The 21,682-nt window shown below is 42.2% G+C and overlaps 1 protein-coding gene across 1 annotated transcript; it reads left to right on the forward strand.

The window, feature by feature from the left end:
- Positions 1-9,718: 9,718 nt before the first annotated feature.
- Positions 9,719-20,986, forward strand: LOC143317618 (protein NLRC3-like). Its single transcript, XM_076725709.1, has 10 exons — positions 9,719-9,820; positions 9,928-10,095; positions 10,788-10,913; positions 14,398-14,476; positions 14,635-14,857; positions 15,010-16,813; positions 16,899-17,072; positions 18,198-18,371; positions 20,040-20,086; positions 20,255-20,986. Exons 1-10 carry the CDS (start codon positions 9,732-9,734, stop codon positions 20,806-20,808), a joined length of 3,438 nt encoding a protein of 1,145 aa, XP_076581824.1. The 5' UTR covers positions 9,719-9,731; the 3' UTR covers positions 20,809-20,986.
- The last annotated feature ends 696 nt before the right edge of the window (positions 20,987-21,682 follow it).

Below are 21,682 nucleotides of genomic sequence, written 5' to 3' on the forward strand. Positions count from 1 at the left end.
CTCCTGACACTAAGAAAGTGCAGAAGTGCAGGGTGGTAAAATTTGTGGCTAAAACAGGTGGAGGTCAGCAGACACAGACTAACTTAACACCTGTAGATGACTTTGTTCAGTACAAGTCCAAAAGTCCAGATCACCATGTCTCACTAGAACATAATCCTGAAGTGAGCCACCAGCCTGGAGTGAGCCGCCAAAAACCACAGCCAGTAGAGGTCAAGTGTGAGCCTGAGCCCAGGTGTTACCCTTCGAGAGAGAGAAGGATGCCAGACAGATACACAGATTGTAGAATGTCTAAATATGTGTCTGATGACGAGACTGATCAAGTCCAGAAAGAAAGCAGTGGGGGGTAGATGGGTGTATGCTATTAAAGACAATCTTGATGGATCTGAGAAATACAAGGCCCGATATGTTGCTAAGGGATACAGTCAAAAGATGGGTGTAGATGATAAGGAGACATCTTCTCCTACAGCTAACTTGACTAGTATCAGAGTGCTGATGCAGAAAACAGCAAGAAAATTTGATTTTGCACTAAATGGATGTAAAAACAGCCGACTTAAATACACCAATAGAATGTGAGATTTACATGGAACAGCCAGAGGGGTACGAGGTGAAATCTCACACAAATGAAAAGTTGGTGTGTAAGCTAGAGAGGTCACTGTATGGGCTAAAACAATCAGGCAGGAATTGGAACAAGGTTTTGCATGACTATCTAGCCCAAAACAAGTTTGTACAGAACCAGGCTGACCACTGTGTTTACGCAAGGGAAACAGAACATGATAAGGTGATCATGGTTATTTGGATTGATGACATCATCATTGCAGGAAGTGATGAAAATGCATTGCAGCTTGTGAAAGACATGTTTACAGCAAGGTTCAAAATGAAGGATTTGGGCAAACTCAGATATTTTCTTGGCATTGATTTTAACCAGAGTGACAACTGTGTGACAATGTCACAGACAAAGTATGATGAAAAAATCCTGGAGAGGTTCAACATGCAGGATTGTAAACCTAGATCCACACCGTGTGAACAAAAACTGAACTACGTGGATGATGCAGCACTGATGAATGATGACACATGATACAGAGAGGCAGTAGGAAGCCTCATCTGTTTGATTGTGTGTACCAGATCTGATTTGAGCTGCACTGTAAACAAATAGTCAAAGTACTTTACTGAACCTACCGAACAGCAATGGAGTACAGTTAAGCTGTACTGATGTATCTCAAAGGCACAATTAACAAAGAGTTGTGCTACAGGAAAAGTGATGAGAACCTGGGTATACAAGCACACAGTGAAACGGATTGGCCTGCTGATGTCACTGATAGACAAAGTACATCAGGTTTTTATATAAGCCGAACGAAGGGTGGCACTTTAGTGGCATGGAAAACCAAAAGAAGCCAACCGTAGCACTGTCCAGTTGTGAGTCAGAGTACAATGCACTTGCTCAAAGCCTCTTGAAAAATCTGTCACACCTCAAAACATCTGTGTGAAAACACTTGGAAATTAGTGAAATCAAAGTGAATTCAACAAAATCCTGAGGTGAATCCTGTATGAGCTCTCAGGTCAATCCAGCAACACCTGGAGTGAAACCTCGTCCATATAAGGACCTGTGTTCCAAAGCCCTGGTCCACTCCTTTGATACGTCACAAAGTGGCTTTGATCTATCAGAGATGACATCAACATTCCACTGAGCTCAGGGCTTGAGGGAGGTCATTGGTTTCCATAGCAACAATAAAGACAATATTGAAGTCCTCATTGGCAACTGCATGTAAAATCAATCAAACCAGAGAAATCCCTTCTGAACTCACTGAAAATTGTTAGAAACCAGCAAAGACTGCTGCAGGCTGACTGCTGGTCAAGCTGTGAAAAACTCTGATCCACCTGTCCACCCAAAACAGTGAGACACGTAATGACCACTAAATCATACAAGATCACGAAAACAACTTACTGTCAGCCTAGTATGAAACTGGGACATAAACATGAGAGGACCATGTCCATCATCCACATTACATGCACAGCCATGATCTACGGGAACCTATGAGAGAAGAAAGCACAACAACACCAGGAAAGATGCTGAGGTACCAACACGCATTGATAGGAAATGAGTGTGTACAGATGGAGAGGCAGGTGTCCTCAATCAAAGTGAATTCAACAAAATCCTGAGGTGAATCTTGTATGGGCTCTCAAGTGATAAAGCAGAAACTACATAGAGATTTTGACAAAAATTGCATTTGTTGTGGCTGGATGACAGGCTTTATGGTGTGGCAACTGTTCAGACACCTCTAGTTATTGCCAACATAACTATGCAAGTCATCCATCTGTAAGTCCTCCATGTCTCGTTTCATGAAACTGTGTTATCCTAGAGGTCACATTATATTTCATCTTGGCTAAAACATACCAGAATCCTCAATTTCCTGAAGGTAGTCCTGGAGAAAGTTCATGATGTTTACTTCCATCTGGTGCTTGGCAGAACCAATCTCACTGAAGACAGGGCGGCTCCTTTCCAGGAGGAAGGCTGCATCCACCTTTAAGAAAAAGGAAGTGCATTTCAGTGCTGCATTCAACATTGTACTTCTTGCAAAAGATGTTCATGTTCAATTAAAAGTAGTTTAAAATGTAAGAATATACCTTATCGTCTTCCCCTGGAGCAAACAGTGGGAGGCAGAGTATTTTGAAACAGCGTTAATCCAGTGTATACGCCTACATACCTGTGGACTTGTGCAGCATCCAGCCACCACAGATGTTTGCCAGTCTTGGATATGCACTCACAAGCAAATCTGAAAACTTAAGAGATAAAAGCAAGGTTAAAGCTTTATTGCAATGACTTACATTTATGAAACACTGTGTATTTCATCATGCAAATGTGAATTCAAGTTTAATGCAATAGTTTACATGATGATGGTCTGAAGCTCCAGCAAATATTCTGAGGTAAATAACAGAATTTAAAACATCTGCAGCTGTTTCCTTGCGTTCTGCTTCAATCAAAATCAGGGACCTAGTCTGTCCGAATGTTTGTCCAGACAAATGACTCATGTATCCTCCCGCGCCATTGCTTGTTTCACTCCCGGGCGTTGCACTGCCTGCTGCGGCCTCAGACCTGACTGCGCAGCTTCTCCTGCTTGTCCCTGAGCTAACAGCCTGACATTCCCTGACACACGCTTATTCAGCATTGACACCACATTTTGTGCAGAGCTGATGATCTCTCTTAATTGCACCTGAGTGAGAAAAAAGGCGAAATTGCATGAGAAATGTTACAGACATGGGACATGAGTACTATTGTACAGAATTGTACAGATAATCCACCGCTCCACGGATTGATTTCTCAAAGACTTCATTGAAAACAAATGCACTTGGCTGGGAGGAGGGTTAGCAAAACAGCGGAAAAGTGACTGGATCTATACAATGGGCAGATTAATACACTAAATAACACAATTTATAAATCGCTGAAAGTCGAATTTTGATCAACATTATGTCTCAAACTGATAATTTCACTCGTAAACCGTGCAATAGGCGGGAAGATTCATCATGTTGGGGTTTATTTCTCCATAACAACCTTAACTTTACACAAAGTTACTGGTTCACGTTAACTCATCCCAAATCTGGCTTGACTGTTAATGCTCTTGTCGAAAATTATGAACATATAGAGACAGTGTATTTTTGAGGGGGTAACATTATATGGGTCAATGACGTGACGCTTATGTTTTTGTGTCCATGTGATTTGCTTACATTGAAAAAGGTTAAAATGTTTAAATAAACTTACATGTTACTTGCATACATTCCTTTTTTTGAAGACCTAGTCTAAAATATATGGTTTTAATATATTTTTGGAGAATATTTGGGGGATAATGGCACAAATGTCATGTGGTGTAACCTTAAAAACTTGGTACCAAATAATTTAACTTGCTTAAAAAGGTTAAAATTTTCAAAAAAGCATGCTATCAACTAGTTTGGCATAATCCTACATCAGATTTTTTTAATAGTAAATAAAAGTAATAAAACACAGTTGTTCAGAATATTCTATTTTATTTGGGGAATTTTGTCCGTCAAGTCAAAATCCTGAGGTGTCAAGGTGGTGTAACCACCATTCAAGGAGCCATTTTGGTCATATGATGCAAGAAGACAATGTGACAGGAAATGACATCACAGAGAAGGACCCCTGATGAGACTAACTGCCATGTGCCAAGGTTAGTAACTCTCTTTCAAATTAGAGATAATCTGACATTTTTAGGGTACGGTCAGGTATGCTTATGTTTACATGTCACATGGTACGACCCCAGGAAAACATTTATTAATCCTCATAATTATAAAAATGAGTATTTACTTTAAAAATTATGTTTGAAATATTCACACAAAGGCCGTGTGTGTACGTATGTGTCCATAATTTTAAATTGAAATGTCAAATGGTGTAACCGGTTACACCATTTGACTCCTATTACAAACCTCTCTGTTAGAGGTCAATTTGATCAAATATCAGTAGTTTATGATGCCGATTTATGTTGTAATATAATGGGTGGGAAGAATGTCTTCACCTGGCCTCAACCACCTGACCTCCTTCTCTATTACGAGTCTGATGTGCTGAACATTGTCTCTGAGCCGGAACCTTTGAACTCGCGTCATTCACAACTCACAGCGAAGGACTGGAAACACTCCCAAGCACACACTGCCTGAACTTTAAGATTCAGACGTTCTGTCACACTGGCACACTCCTCTCTGAAACACCAACTCCACGAGAAAAAAACCTCACTCACTCACTCACTCACTCACACACACACACACACACACACACACACGTTTTTGTCTCTTTTAAACTAAAGAGCTTCCCTGATTCTTGTCAAATGTTTTTCTACACTGAAAAAAATAAAGTTCAATTAAGCTTGAATTCATGTGACTGTCATTCTTGATTTTCAGTGTCAATTGTTTCAAGAAACAGTGACCTTTGACTCTAAAAGCAACATAGTCAGGTGGTGTAACTGGTTAGTGGCAATTGGCGTAACCAGTATTTTTCATGAAAATATTATAATATACAGAAAAATGAATGTGGAATATAAAGTAACCCTCTATTGCAGTGCAATAAGATGTTTTTAAACAAGATTGTTTCGAACACAAAGGATGATTACAGTATATGTCCCACTCAATGTATTTAAAAAAGCCTAAAATTTAAATTTGGAGGTCATCCTTATAGAATCTATTTTCATGTGATATTTTAAAATCAGATAATTATTTTTATGGCTGCATTTATATGCATTCTAGGTGGATTAAACATTTAAAATTTATCGTTCTTTTTCGGTTACACCATCTGACATTTTCAGGCACGTTCCGTGTGATCTTTGTAAAAAAAAAAATGGTACAAACGTGATTTCAAATGACATGAAACCAACATGAACACAAAATGTACATTTTGACAGACCTGATGAATGCTTTAAAACAGAATTTTAAAAAGTTTTTGAATTTCTCATCTTGCCAACCCTTATTGGTCACTGACCCATGATGCAGTGATCTGAGAGTCCAGGACACTCACAAGGACGATGGACGAGATTTCTCTCTGGATACTGGAGTGATGTTGATGTGTTTTTACTGCCTCCAGCTGTTGGTGGTGTAAAAACATGTTGCTGTCGTTATCTGTCGCAATCTGAGCATTTTCTGTCTTTTTGAGCGTCTGAAGACACATAAAGACGTCTCGACTGTGTCATGAAATTGCTGCCACTGTAAAATAAACATTTCCAGTTGAGGTCATTCAGTCTGTGAAGGAGTTTTGAGTCTGAACGAGCTGCAGTGACTTTTAGTGTTGTTCTTTTTATGCAATGCAGGAATGGACTTCAGGGCCCGACTGAACCTCCTGACGTCTGTCTTCAGAGGACAGATGATGGACCATCACTGTGGGAGAGGAGGCGTCTGGACTGTCCTGCAGTACTGACGGTCCACCTCACGTAAATACACCAACACTAAACGACTGCTTGGATTCAGGAATGAACCGTCTCCTGCAGACATGCTTGATTTAAAGCTTGGATTTTGTAGACTTGGTCAGCTGTGTTAGTGTTTTCTTTGCTTCTTCTTTTAATGAACGTAGTTTGAAAAATAGACGGTCAGTGCACCCATAAAGTCCACCTCTCTGTTTACAGGGAACTTTCAAGGTAAATTTGTTGGATTTATACAGAAAAAATATGGATAAACTGAAAAATGAATGTCCTGTTTGACATATGGTTGATTACCTTAATATATGATGAAATGATGTCTTCAGTGGGTCATCACATACAGATTCAGTCCATATGACTTCTCACTTTTTATGATTAAGACTAAACTAAGTACTCAGACTAAGACTAACCCGTCATATAAACTGAGTTTGTTTTCCATCCAGAATAGTTTGTTCCCATTTCAGACCTCCTCGTGTCGCATGCTCTTCATGCTGCTGCACCTTTAAACCTTCCTGTTAAAACCCCTGATGATAAAAACAGCTGATGCAGCGAGTGTGCTGCCTGGGCGTCTGAAACATCTCATCTTTGGAAACTGTCTTCATGTTGCTGCTGCAAATCATCAAAACCTTTCACACTTCAGGGCTTGAACCCAGGAGGCTCCAGCGTCACGCTGAGAAATCCGGATTTGCTGCCAGTAAAAATGCAGTGAAGCAACTCATTAACTGATTGTTTTCAAGCTCAAATTTTTCAATTCATGTTTTTATTTTCATGGATTCCTGGAAGGAGTCGAAGAGCATCCCACATTTGAATTTCCTGAATGTGTTTGATGCAGAAATGATATCCTGTCTGTGAGTTATGAAGCCGAATTGTGTTAATTTTCTGCATGTTACGCTCAGAATTTGAAGCCTCCTCTTTAAATCTGTAAATCGGTGCTCCACATGTGTGTTTGGCCTTCAGAAGTGACTGATGAACGTCTCAAAGCCCGATGCCTCCAGCGTCAGTGCTGAAACACTGACTCTAACCCTGCATGTGAATCAGGAGTTTGCGTCTCGTTGGTATACTTTCCGCTCAGTTTTGTTGCATGTACGCTGTGAAGTGGAGTTTTGTTGCGCTCATCGATTAGCGAATGGCTCCTTCATTCATCTTTCTTTTCAGTCATCATTTGACTTCTTTCTTTGACTCTTTCTCTTTCTCTTGGCAGCCATTTCATTCTCCTCTTTTCTCTCTTTGTTGCTGTTTCTTTGACTCGTCCCCTAATGGTGCTGTTTCATCATTTGTGTGTTTCAGTCGATATCAGCAATAAAGTTTTTTTAAGTTCTTTATTGTTGTTGAACAGAACAACTGAAACTTTTCTTGTTTTTGTGTCAGAAGTAAAATAAACTTCAGTAATGTACTGTACTTAAGTACAATTTTAAGGTACTTGTACTTTGCTTGAGTATTTCTACTTCCTGCTACTTTCTTCTGCATTTCTTCCAAAGCTTCAGTTACTTTGGAGATTCACATTATTACTACAAAATATGATCAGAGAATAAACGATGAAGTAAAATTACAGATGAAACTGCAGTATAAAAGTACTGTGAGATGATCCATTCCGAGTACTTTTACTTTGTTCTTTAAGTATGCTCCTTCTGTACTTGTACTCCAGTACAATGTTGATGTGAGTACTTCTCCCTCAGAAATACTAGAAATGTGAATAAAAGGCAGAATAAAAAGCTGGAGTCTTTCAGACTTTCTACTTCCTGTTTCCTGTCATTGATGCACATTTGAAATAAAGGTTTTCAGTCATAAAATGTTTTTGTCAGAGGATTAAAGAGAAATAGATGAGATAAAGGAGATTAAAGCTCTTTGTGAAGGACATGAGACTGTTTCTGTGTCTGACAACAGTGAGGAAAGTCTGTGAGTTTGTCTCACGTCTCTCTCTCTCTCTCTCTCTCTCTCTCTCTCTCTCTCTCTCTCTGTCTCCTGCTGCTGCTTCCGTGTGGTGCTGTTACGCTGCTTCCTGTCTGAACTTTACTTTCACTTACTGTCGTCGGTGTGTGGCAGTTTGTTTTCTCCTCTGAAGCTCCAGCTGAAGGTAAAGTAACTCATTTCAGGTGTTTTTTACTCAAGCTGTCGTTAGCTTAGCTTCAGCACAAACGGCATCGATCTGCAGCTCCGTCCATCGTTTCTCCAAACTCAAGTACTGTTATTAAGTACAGTCTGGAAGTACTTGTACTTTACTTGAATATTTCTGCTATTTTAAATTTCTCCTGTGTAAATATTTGACTTTCTCCTTCACTTAACAATGATCGAGGATCATTCAGCCGTAAAGAAACTTTCAGTCATGTTGAATTCAGGGTTCTAAATTAACACCCGCCAACCCGCCAAATGCGGGTTAAAATTCATATTGGCGGGTGTAAATAAAAACTTACTAGCCAATTTGGCCGGTAATGCATTAGGCAATCATGTCAGTCAGAGGCGCTCTACAGTTCTTGGTCATTTGTCCCCCGGACAGTCCGTCCTACATTTCCCATGAACACTGTCGTAATGCTACGTGATGACGTACAAGACGCCCATTGGCTGTGCGCAGGCACACTACAGTCTGTAGTGCAACCGGCGCGAGAAACCACGGAAACGCAAACACAAAGAAGAAGAAGAAGAATGAACGGCGGCGTATAAACTGTAAAAAAGGAGACTGAGCTAGCTAAAAGTAAAAAGTAAAGTTAAACTAAATGCTGCGGTGGTTGCGACAGACGTCTGGGGGCGAGAAGAGGAAGGAGGCAGGGGATGAGAATGTCGACAAAGCGTGCGAAACGAAGAAAAGAAAGTTTAACGCTAAATGGCTGACAGGTCGTGAATGGCTTGTGTTTGCCGTCATGTTTTGTAAGGATTGCCGCCTGTACACGAAAGAAAAAAACAAGACGAATAATTTTGTGGTGGGGACTAATAATTTTAAAGTGGAGGCAGTAAAGGACCATGAGAGTGCCCGAAGTCATCAGGAGAGCCTAAGGAGTCTGCAATACTGACTGCTGCACTATTTGTGTTTTCTAGTTGTACATACATAATTCAATTTATTACCAATGCAATTTTTTGCAAGTGTTTAAGTCATGGCTGTTACTTATATATATTTCTTATTAAAGAAGGAAAGTAGAAACACTTTAAGTTGAAAGGAAAAATACATTTTAATAGGAATGTAATGATACTAAATACTTAATGGAAAAATGTCTTTTATAAAATAATAAATCTGACAGCATTTTTTGTTTGTATAAATTAAATGTTTGCACTTTCTGTGTATATTTTGTTTCATGTGTTGTACTTTCTGTGCATTTTTCATGCCAACAATGTAAATAAAATGATCAAATGTATTCAAGTGGCACTCATAATCTCTTATTTTCACCGGGAAAAAATTTGGCTGGTGGAAATTCTGATTGGCTGGTAACTTTAGAAGGTCACCAGCCACATTGGCTGGTGATCAAAAAAGTTAATTTAGAACCCTGGTTGAATTTACTGAATATTCCACAAACTGAAGCTTCCTGTCAGATTCAGTCAGTGTGTGTCAGTGGATGTCAACGGTCGTCCAGGCATCAAGTGTGTGTTCACTTCATTGCAGCTTCATGGCGCCACCTAGTGGACTGATAGAAAAACAGCAGCTCGGCCTCACACTGCTGTCTGACTGCATTCAGCTGACACTGATATGAAAGACGAGATAACAGCCAATCAGAGGAGGAGCAGCTGATATTTGGACAGAAGAAACCATGAAAGGATGATTTCAGCTGATGTGCACATGAATGATTTGTGTTTCCTCTCCAGATCAAAGTGTGTGTGAGCTGACGTGAGTTCAGCAGCATGAATCGGTGTGAGGACAGAGAGGAGGGAGTCCGTCCCTCTAAAACCAGTCTGTGTGGGGACGATGACGGCCAGACCGAAGCTCAGAGGTGAGACCAGGATCTCTGACTGTCCAGGACTCGTCTCCATGTCAGAGCACTCGAATCTCTCCACCATCATTATTCACACTCAAAGCTCTGTGTGTGTTGTGTTGAAGGCCAGAGCAGCAGGACCCACCAGACTCTGCTGGACCTGGACCTGGACCTGGACCTGGACCTGGACCTGGACCTGGACCTGGACCTGGACCCAGCTGTGTGTCCTTCAGGAGTGACCGGTCAAAGGATCTCCCCATTTCTTTTAAACAGCAACATGTCTCTGACAGACAGTAAGTTGTTCTCACTATTAAACTTGTGATGGACAATTTGACCTGAAATGTCCACATGTCCTCCTCATGTTGTCCACTGCTGATGTTTGTCCTCTTTAAATCCAGTCTGACCAGTTGTCCTTCTAATGTCCATGTTGTCCTTGAATGATGGTGAAGGTTAGAACTAGATTAGTGTTAAAGGACATTTGTCCAGTCTGTCCCTAAACAGCACTGACATGTCCACATGTGGACACTGAAAGCTGAGGATAATATGAGGCTTCAGCACAAATCCAGTGGGGACCTTCCAAAGTCTCTTTACCATCAAACTTCCTCTTTGAATGTTGGACTAAAATGCTTCAGCGACCATCGTCTCTAAATAACAGTCAGGATATTTGTGCTGAGTCTCGTGATGCAAACGTTAGAAAACAGACCAACAGAGTCGGTGCTGATGGACTCCACAGTTTAGTTTGTTGTCTGTCAATCACAGTAAAATCTGCTCAGATATCAGTCCATTGAGTCCTGCTGTGGTCCAAGATTTGATGGACAAATGAAGCGATGATCCACAGACTGAAATCATTCAGCTTCATGTTTGATTGAACTTTGGTGTGTTGATCCTTTTCTTGTTGATAGCTGCTAGTTTCTCCAGCAGCTTCTGAGTCTGAAGAAGAAAAAGTCAATTTCCATCCCTGGTGGTCTTCCTCTGTGTCTGACAGGATCTATGGGAGACCAGCCTCTGATGGACCTGGACCTGGACCTGGACCCAACTGTGTGTCCTTGAAGAGGAAACGGTCATTTGGTCACCTTAATGCCTCTGAAGATCGACCTTCTGCTGCAGAGAGGTAAACTGTTAATAATATTAAAATATCACAGATTCTTGTTTGAACTGTTATTTATCAGAGAAGTTTTTTAAACCTGTTTGTTTATTTTCAGCATCGTTCTTCTTCTCATTCATTTATATCCTCACATGTGGAAGCTGCCCAGTATAACCAGTCTTCAACTTTTGACTCCAGTTGAACATTTCCTCCACACACACCTTCTGACTGATGACTGCATGAGTATAAAACAGTGACTTGATTGAGGCTAACAGATGCTAACAAAGGCTAACCCTGATTCCACTGATCGATGGAAAATAGGTACACATCCTCAAGTACTGTAGAAGTAATTTGAGTCCTGCTTTGGTCCAAGATTTGATGGACAAATGAAGCGATGATCCACAGACTGAAATCATTCAGCTTCATGTTTGATTGAACTTTGGTGTGTTGATCCTTTTCTTGTTGATAGCTGCTAGTTTCTCCAGCAGCTTCTGAGTCTGAAGAAGAAAAAGTCAATTTCCATCCCTGGTGGTCTTCCTCTGTGTCTGACAGGATCTATGGGAGACCAGCCTCTGGACCTGGACCTGGACCTGGACCTGGACGTGGATCTGACTCTGGACCTGAACCTGAATCTGGACCTGTACCTGGACCCAGCTGTGTGTCCTTGAAGAGTGAATGGTCGATTGGTCGCCTTGATTTTAAAGGAGATCGACCGTCTGCTGCAAAGAGGTAAACTGTTAATAACATTAAAATATCACAGATTCTTGTTTGAACTGTTATTTATCCAGAGAAGTTTTTTCAACCTGTTTGTTTATTTTCAGCATCGTTCTTCTTCTCATTCACTTACAGTGCCTATCATAAGTATTCACCCCCTTGGATGTTTTACACTTTTATTGCTTTCATAAATCAATCATGGTCAATAAAATTTGGCTTTTTTAACACAACAATTTATTGGAAAAACTCTTTAATGTCAATGTGGAAACAGATTTCTACAAAGTAATGTTAATGAAAGAAAATTATTTAAATGAAAATAATTGTTTGCATAATTATTCACCCCCTTCAAGTCAGTATTTCGTAGATGCACCTTTGGCTGCAATCACAGCAGTGAGTCTGTGTGGATAAGTCTCAATCAGTCTTGTACATCTGCCCACTGCAATTTTGCTCCATTCTTCTTTGCAAAACTGCTCAAGCTCTGTCAGGTTGCGCGGGTATCGGGCATGAACAGCCCTTTTCAAGTCCAGCCACAAATTCTCTATAGGATTGAGGTCTGGGCTTTGACTCGGCCACTCCAGAACATTTACCTGGCTCTTTTTTAACCATTCCTGTGTAGCTTTTGCAGTATGCTTTGGATCATTGTCTTGCTGGAAAATAAATCTTCTCCCAAGTCGTAGTTCTCTTCCAGACTGAAGAAGATTGTCCCCCAGGATTTCGGTGTATTTTGCAGCATTCATTTTGCCCTCTATCTTTACAAGCCTTCCAGGTCCGGCTGCTGAGAAACATCCCCACAGCATGATGTTGCCACCACCATGCTTCACAGTGGGGATGGTGTGTTTTTGGTGATGTGCAGTGTTTGGTTTCCACCAAACATAACGTCTTGTCTGATGGCCAAAAAGCTCAATTTTGGTCTCATCAGACCAAAGAATCTTCTTCTACTTGACCATGGAGTCTTCCACATGCTTTTTGGCAAACTCTAGTCGAGATCTAATATGACTTCTCTTCAACAGTGGCTTTCTCATTGCCACTCTCCCATAAAGCTTTGACCGGTGAAGAACCCGGGCAGCAGTTAATATATGCACAGTCTCTCCCATCTCAGCAGCTGAAGCTTGTAACTCCTTCAGAGTAGTCGTAGGGGTCTTGGTGGCTTCTCTCACTAGTCTCCTACTTGCATGGTCACTCAGTTTACGAGGGCGGCCTGATGTAGGCAGATTCACACAAGTGCCATATTCCTTCCATTTCTTGATGATTGATTTCACTAAACTCCGGGGGATGTTCAATGCCTTGGAAATTTTTTTGTATCCATGCCCTGAATTGTACTTCTCAATAACCCTTTCCCTGAGTTGCTTTGAGTGTTCTTCTGTCTTCATGGTGTAGTGGTAGCCAGGAATACTGATCAACCAGTCTCTGGACCCTTCAGACACAGGTGTTTTATACCTCAATCACTTGAAACACACCCACACCACTCAGATCACACAGGTGATCTTCATTTCACTAATTGTGAGACTATTGGCAACAATTTGATGGACCTCTATTGAATTAGACCGTTAAATTAAAAAGGGTGTGAATAATTATACAAACTATCATATTTCTTTATATATTTTTATTTCATTGACATTACTTTGTATAAGTCTGTCTTCACGTTGACATTAAAGACTTTTTTTCCAATAAATTTTTGTGTCAAAAAAGCCAAATTGTTTTGACCATGATTGATTTATGAATGCAATAAAAGGGGAAAACATGCAAGGGGATGAATACTTATGATAGGCACTGTATATCCTCACATGTGGAAGCTGCCCAGTATAACCAGTCTTTAACTCTGATCTGAACTCTATGACTGCATGAGTATAAAACAGTGACTTGATTGAGGCTAACAGATGCTAACGAAGACTAACCCTGATTCCACTGAGTTCCTCCATCAAATCAACATGTTGTGGTTTTCAGTCATGTGACAACACAAACACAAACATGTCAGTGATAACAGCTGGACTGAGATCAGCTGCTGTCAAACACAGAATGAAGCAACACAGAGAGTCTGAGGAAACACACAGTCTGTTTGTGGCTGTTGCTGCTGATGGATTCACAAAGTCAAGAACGACACTGACGGCGGCATCATGGCGCCTCACATCAGGCTGGAGTTGTGCCTCTGTGAAGACGTCTGATGCAGAGAAGGGTGTTATGGGTAACTAAAGGCTGCAGGAGCTCAAAGAGGAGACAAAGCTCAAATATGTATTGTGTGTCCAACAAGTGGACAAGAACAAATACAGGTTGTCCAAGAATAAAAGAAAGAGCCAGAACAACTTCTATGAGCAACAGCTGCACCTGTTTCCTTCATGTAGTCCAGAGAAGAACGTTCCAGCTTTCATTTGAAACACAGCTGGATGTGAAATCACCCTCAGCTTTGCTTTGATCCAGTATTCTCTGCTTCTCTCTTTGCTTTTCTCATGTTTCACTCACTTTATTGTGACTCACTGCCAATTTGTGCTGGACAGGTAGCATCCAGTTAGCTTGTGTGAGCTATGTGATGCTGTCCACAGTATTATAGGGGCCGATGAGAACTGGAGGGACTCAACCAGACAAGCTGGTGAACCAACACAGTAAAGTGAAAGCTGCACAGAAATGCAGACTGGACTGTTGATTCATGGTGGGATCAGTAGTACGAGCAACACTTTAATGTCAGTGGAAACCATCTGAGTCAATGTTGGAATCAACACTTCAGCTCAAAGGACCTTCAGCTGGTGTTTGTCTCTGTGTGGACAGACATGATGTGAGCTAATTCTTCATGATTCCTCCACAGAGTCCACCAGGAGAGCTCAGAGGTTCCCAGTGGTCAGTCTGCCCAGCAGCATCACACTCACCTGGACTCCATATTTATGGTCTGTACATGTACAACAGCTGCTTTCACATCTGTTCTGTTCACAGTAATCTCCATGCTGTACTTTTTAGACCAGTGGACCGTCAGTCTGTCCAACATGGATCTGATGTTTGCTTCCATGATTTCACTTTGTGTCATTCATATAATCTTCTCTTCCAGCGGCTGGAGGAGAACATTGTCTCTTTTGTGAGGAACGAGCTGAAGAAGATCAAGACGGTTCTGAGTCCAGATGACCCAGAATGCTTAGAGAGTCAGGGGGAGGGGGAGGATGAAGATGACGATGCAGAGCAGAGGAGGAGCAGCAGAGAGGCATTTCTGAAGATCACACAGCACTTCCTGAGGAGAATGGAGGAGGAGGAGCTGGCTGAGCGTCTGCAGAGCAGTAAGAGGATTTCTCTAATGGTTTAACTGCTGGATCAGTGGAACATTCACTGAGGTCTCAACAGATGGACCAAAATATGTTCAGAAAAGGACATTAAATTCTCATCTGAACTTTATCAATCACATTGATTTATTTGTTGTGTCTTCATTCAGAACATCTTGCCTCAGTTTGTCACCTTAAACTTAAATGTAACCTGAAGGAGAAGTTCCAGTGTGTGTTTGAGGGGATCGCTAAAGCAGGAAAGCGGACCCTCCTGAATCAGATCTACACAGAGCTCTTCATCACAGAGGGAGGGACTGGACAGGTCAATGATGAACATGAGGTCAGACAGATTGAAACAGCATCCAGGAAACCACACGGACCAGAAACCACAATCAGACAAGAAGACATCTTTAAACCCTCACCTGGACGAGATGAACCAATCAGAACAGTGATGACAAAGGGAGTGGCTGGCATTGGAAAGACAGTCTTGACACAGAAGTTCACTCTGGACTGGGCTGAAGACAAAGCCCACCAGGACATACAGTTCATGTTTCCATTCACTTTCAGAGAGCTGAATGTGTTGAGAGAGAAAAAGTTCAGCTTGGTGGAACTTGTTCATCACTTCTTTCCTGAAACCAAAGAAGCAGGAATCTGCAGGTTTGAAGAGTTCAGGGTTTTGTTCATCCTTGACGGTCTGGATGAGTGTCGACTTCCTCTGGACTTCCACAACAATGAGATCCTGACTGATGTTACAAAGTCCACCTCAGTGGATGTGCTGCTGACAAACCTCATCAGGAGGAACCTGCTTCCCTCTGCTCGCCTCTGGATAACCACACGACCTGCAGCAGTCAATCAGATCCCTCCTGAGTGTGTTGACATGGTGACAGAGGTCAGAGGGTTCACTGATGAACAGAAGGAGGAGTACTTCAGGAAGAGGTTCAGAGACAAGGAGCAGGCCAACAGAATCATCTCCCACATCAAGACATCACGAAGCCTCCACATCATGTGCCACATCCCAGTCTTCTGCTGGATCACTGCTACAGTTCTGGAGGATGTGATGAAGACCAGAGAGGAAGGAGAGCTGCCCAAGACCCTGACTCAGATGTACATCCACTTCCTGGTGGTTCAGTCCAAAGTGAAGAACATCAAGTATGATGGAGGAGCTGAGTCAGATCCTCAGTGGACTCCAGAGACCAGGGAGATGATTGACTCTCTGGGAAAACTGGCTTTTGAGCAGCTGCAGAAAGGAAACCTGATTTTCTATGAATCAGACCTGACAGAGTGTGGCATCGATATCAGAGCAGCCTCAGTGTACTCAGGAGTGTTCACACAGATCTTCAAAGAGGAGAGAGGACTGTACCAGGACAAGGTGTTCTGCTTCGTCCATCTGAGTGTTCAGGAGTTTCTGGCTGCTCTTCATGTCCATCTGACCTTCATCAAGTCTGGAGTCAATCTGCTGTCAGAAGAACAAAGAACCTTGAAGAAATCTAAATCCAGAAGACTCACACCTGCAGAGACACATCTCCACCAGACTGCTGTGGACAAGGCCTTACAGAGTCCAAATGGACACCTGGACTTGTTCCTCCGATTCCTCCTGGGTCTTTCCCTGCAGACCAATCAGACTCTCCTACGAGGCCTGCTGACACAGACAGGAAGTGGTTCAGAAACCAATCAGGTAACAGTCAAGTACATCAAGAAGAAGATTGGAGAGACGCCTTCTGCAGAGCAAAGCATCAATCTGTTCCACTGTCTGAATGAACTGAATGATCGTTCTCTGGTGGATCAGATCCAACAGTCCTTGAGTTCAGGAAAACTCTCCATAGATAAACTGTCTCCTGCTCAGTGGTCAGCTCTGGTCTTCATCTTACTGTCATCAGAAAAACATCTGGATGTGTTTGACCTGAAGAAATTCTCTGCTTCAGAGGAGGCTCTTCTGAGGCTGCTGCCAGTGGTCAAAGCCTCCAACAAAGCTCTGTAAGTATAGAGATAGTGAAGTTTCTTCATCAATAAATACTCTGATATCTAACTTACTGTTTGCTTCTTTCCTGTGTCTCTTCAGACTGAGTGGCTGTAACCTCTCAGAGAGAAGCTGTGAAGTTCTGTCCTCAGTCCTCAGATCTCAGTCCTCCAGTCTGAGAGAGCTGGACCTGAGTGACAACAACCTGCAGGATTCAGGAGTGAAGCTGCTGTCTGCTGGACTGGAGAGTCCACACTGTGCACTGGAAACTCTCAGGTCAGATCAAGTTACTGTTTGTGTTGACAGATTTAAGTTTGTTCTGTACATTTAGAGATTCATTCAGTTTAAACAGTCTCTCTCATGTCAGGATTTGAGTCTTTCAGTCTACTTTGTTTATTTTCAGATGTCTGACTGAGATTGATGATTTTGAGTTTGTGAAATAATGATCAGAAATAATTTGACTATTGATCAGAGTGCTGAGTCATGGGAAACATGAATTCTGAAAGACTATGAGTCAGCAGTTTGAGTCAAACACAGAGGCTGTCTCATGCGAAGCTCAGTGGGATGAAGGACAAAACAAACTGGACCAAGCCAGGCTTCCTCTGTGTGAGCTGCCTCAACTAAACATGAACTCCAGGCACAGATAACGGCATCACAACGGTGGTTATCAGCTTCCTTTGTTAACTCAGGTTTCCTTCATCAGGCTCTGTGCACGTTCCCATAAAAAGAGATGTTTGCTTCATCATTTGACTCTTTGTCACCACAAAAAGGTCCAATCATGTCCCCCCTCCTTCAGTCCAGAGGAACAGGTTGTTATAATGGAGAGCTTTGGAGAATGTAAAAAATAAAAGATGAAAATCAAGACTGTTGCTGCACATAAGATGAGAGAGGAATGCTGGCAGAAAACTGCTGATCATTTAAATCGTGTATGTGTTTGTGTGTGGGTATATGAGTGTGTGTGTGTGCATGTTGTGCGGTGGTTTTGTAGGTCTATGGGTGTGTTCTTCTTTCAATTATATTCCTGTTTTATGTTTTTTTCTTTTGTCAAGCACCTTGTGTTGCATTTTCATATATGAAAGGTGCTATGGAAAAAAAAAAAAATCGTTCACTTCATATATTTGTTTCAGCACTCAGTCACTCTCAGAGCCTCCAGTTTATTTCTAACTGCACATTCGAGAGTCTGAAACTTTAAACTTCATCCAGCAGGTTTAAACATGAGACTCAGGAACTGGATTCAGGTCTGACACTGTCCCTTCATGTAGGACATATGACTGTGTTATTACAGACGTGAAAACAACGAATCAAAATCTACAACATGTTTGTGACAGGAACGATTTGAACACACGCTGAGAAGAGACTCAACATTTTAAAATAAATGTTCTTTTTCTTCTTGTTCTTCAGACTGAGTGGCTGTAACCTCTCAGAGAGAAGCTGTGAAGTTCTGTCCTCAGTCCTCAGATCTCAGTCCTCCAGTCTCAGAGAGCTGGACCTGAGTAACAACAACCTGCAGGATTCAGGAGTGAAGCTGCTGTCTGCTGGACTGGAGAGTCCACACTGTGCACTGGAAACTCTCAGGTCAGATCAAGTTACTGTTTGTTGTAAAAGCGTTGCCGTCTTTCTTTAACCCCAGAAGTCCACACATTTGACACATACGTACATTAATTGCCAGATTTTTTCTCTCAATGTTCCTTTCATGAATGAAGTCTGGCTGAGATGGAAATCCTCATTTCTGTGTTGTTGTCATGTGACTTTGATTAGTGGACGTCGCTTTATTCCTGATTCAGTCAAGATTAATTACCACAAAGGTGTCGCTGAGGACCTTCAGGAAGTGAAGTGTCGAGTGTGAAGTCGTTGATCTAAAACAAAGAAACTGTTGAGAATTATTATGTGTTGTAAATCCTCCCACATGATGCTGCTCATCCTATCAGATCTCTGTGTTTTGAGAGCAATGATTTGACGGACACAGCAGGACCCTCAGATGATCTTCCATGTGTGTTGTTCTGTGTGTTTGCAGGCTGTCAGGCTGTCTGATCACAGAGGAAGGCTGTGCTTCTCTGGCCTCAGCTCTGAGATCCAACCCCTCCCATCTGAGAGAGCTGGACCTGAGCTACAATCATCCAGGAGACTCAGGAGTGAAGCTGCTGTCTGCTGGACTGGAGGATCCTCACTGCAGACTGGACACTCTCAGGTATGAAGAGGCTGCTGCAGCCACAGTCAGTCAGTGTGAAAGAGAAGAAAGAGCTGGAAACATGTTGTCTGTCTTTTTGGTTGATGGTGGATGTGAGTGAGACATGAACAATCACACATGTAGGAAACCTTTGTCCTTTGATCACAACATGAACACTGGTTGAACATGAAAAGGACATATTTGTGTTGGAGGTCTCAAGGAGAACATCTCCAGGAACAAACATGATAATGACCTGTTGGTCATAATTGATGCAGTTTGGACAGATCTCTGCATGGAAAAAGAACTGTCTGTCAGTTTGACAAATGTCCTTTTTGTCCTCAAAAGACATAAAAACAAGCTTCCAATAAGTCCAAAGCAGTTCTATTTAGTTCAAAGTGCTGGAACCTGACAACCACAGGACAGAGCAGGACTTTTGAGATGCTTCATTCAAGTGTTTTTCTCAAAATGTTGGACTGTTCCTTCATCAGTGGAGAACAATTGGACTGAACATGGTCTTCACAGCAAACATGGCTTGTAAATATTTCCATGTGCAGACATCAAGTGGTTCTTCTTGTTCTGGTGAACTTCAGGAAGTTTGACATGAAAAGATTTCCACACAACAGAGTCATGATGACTTGTCTCAGATATTGAATTTATTGACAGTATTCACACTTCTAATGAACACATGAAGCATGGTCACATATGGGACACGACGAGGAGAACCGTGTCCAATAATCAATGATTAAAGCTCTGTTGGTTTGTTCAGTGAAGACAAAGTCAGACTGATTATTAATCATCACAGGTGGGAGAGCAAGAGAGCGATCAATGAGTGAAGCAGCTTAGAATAGAAGTCAGCAACAGATTGAAATGAGGAAATGAGCTGATGAAGGCAGATTTAATGATGAGAGAGAATCAGTGTCGCTGTCAGTGTCTGAGCAGAGCTGAAGAGGTTTAGGGGCAGCAGGGAGAAGCAGGCCGGATCAACATGTTGTGTTTGTGTGTATGAGAGTGATGTAACGTCCATGTTTGCATGCTGAAAGAGGAGGTGCTGCTCTGACCCCCCCTCCTCCTTTCAGGGTGGAGCCTGCTGGAGTCCGATGGTTGAGACCAGGTCTGAGGAAGTGTAAGTGTGTCTTTAATTTGACTGATGAAAACAAAGCAGAGCACATTCAGCCATCTTCAAACTGTGACATCACTCATTCACATCTCTGATGTCATCATCAAATTGTCCATCAATCAACAGATGATGGATCAATAACTGCAGCTGTTTTCGTCTTCTTCTCTCCATCAGATTCCTGTGAACTCAAACTGGACACAAACACAGTGAACAGGGAGATCAAACTGTCTGACAACAACAGGACGATGACGTATGTGAAGGAGGATCAATCATATCCTGATTATCCAGACAGGTTTGACCAGTGTCCTCAGCTGCTGTGTGGAACTGGTCTGACTGGTCGCAGTTACTGGGAGGTCGAGTGTAGAAGAAGAGTTGATGTATCAGTGAGTTACAGAAGAATCAGAAGGAAAGGAGACAGTGATGAGTGTGTGTTTGGATGGAATGATCAGTCCTGGAGTCTGTGCTGCTCTCATGGTCGTTACTCTGTCTGTCACAAGAAGAGAACAATGTCCATCTCCTCCTCCTCCTCCTCCTCCTCCTCCTCCTCTGTCTCTGACAGAGTAGGAGTGTATGTGGACTGTCCTGCTGGCACTCTGTCCTTCTACAGAGTCTCCTCTGACTCACTGATCCACCTCCACACCTTCAACACCACATTCACTGAACCTCTTTATCCTGGCTTTGGGTTCTGGTTCTGGTCTGGTTCCTCAGTGTCTCTGTGTCCTCTGTAGGAGGGAGAGTCTCCTCCTGTTAGAGAAACACTGCTGAACAGATCAGTTGAGTCTGTGCAGGATCTCAGTCACATCAGTCTTTCAGGTTATTGGAATAAATTGATCAATGAACTTTGTTGAAAATGATTGAAAAGATTCCTCATTTACTTTGTGAACTTCTTCCACTTCCAGTCCTTTAGTTCCCCAGCATTAATCGTTATTAAAGTCTTCTCTTTGAGGGACCAAAAAAAACCGTTTTATCCTATGTTTCCTTTATATAAAAAGAGAGAGAGAGAGAGAGAGAGAGAGAGAGAGAGAGAGAGAGAGAGAACTGTCCACTTAGTTTGAGATAATTTCCATTTCCCAGTTGGAAGTCATTTTCACAGTTTTAACTCCAAGTCTTCCAGAGGTCCGGTTACAGTCTCTCCGCCTCCGCTGTGCTTCTAGTTATGCGTTTTCTGGAATGGCTTGGATTGAGCCTCCGCTGCGCCCACCAGCACGTGATGCGGCCTCAGGTTGGTGGTGGAGAGTATTCCCTGCTCCTGTCGGTGTGCTTCTGCATCCTCCAGGGTGTTGTATGTCACGGACCCCCCATCTCCAAAGACTCTCAATCTGGCTGGATATATTATGTGTGATTTCACTTTTTTTCTTTCAGCTGTCTTCTTATTGAGGCATACCCACTTCTTTCTTTCTGTATCCTGCTCGAGAAATCTTGGGAAAAATAAATCCGGTCATCTCCAACTTTAACCTCTTTTTTTGACCAGGCTGCTTGCAGAACTTTTTGTGTCGGCAGGGATCTCCAGCTTTTCCACAAGCACTGATTTGATAAATCTCACCGCATCATCCCCCTCTGCTCCTTCTCTCACTCAGTAAATTCGTACATTGTTCTGCCTTG

Source organism: Chaetodon auriga (genome assembly GCF_051107435.1).
Source record: "Chaetodon auriga isolate fChaAug3 chromosome 23 unlocalized genomic scaffold, fChaAug3.hap1 SUPER_23_unloc_1, whole genome shotgun sequence".
NCBI lineage: Eukaryota > Metazoa > Chordata > Actinopteri > Chaetodontiformes > Chaetodontidae > Chaetodon > Chaetodon auriga.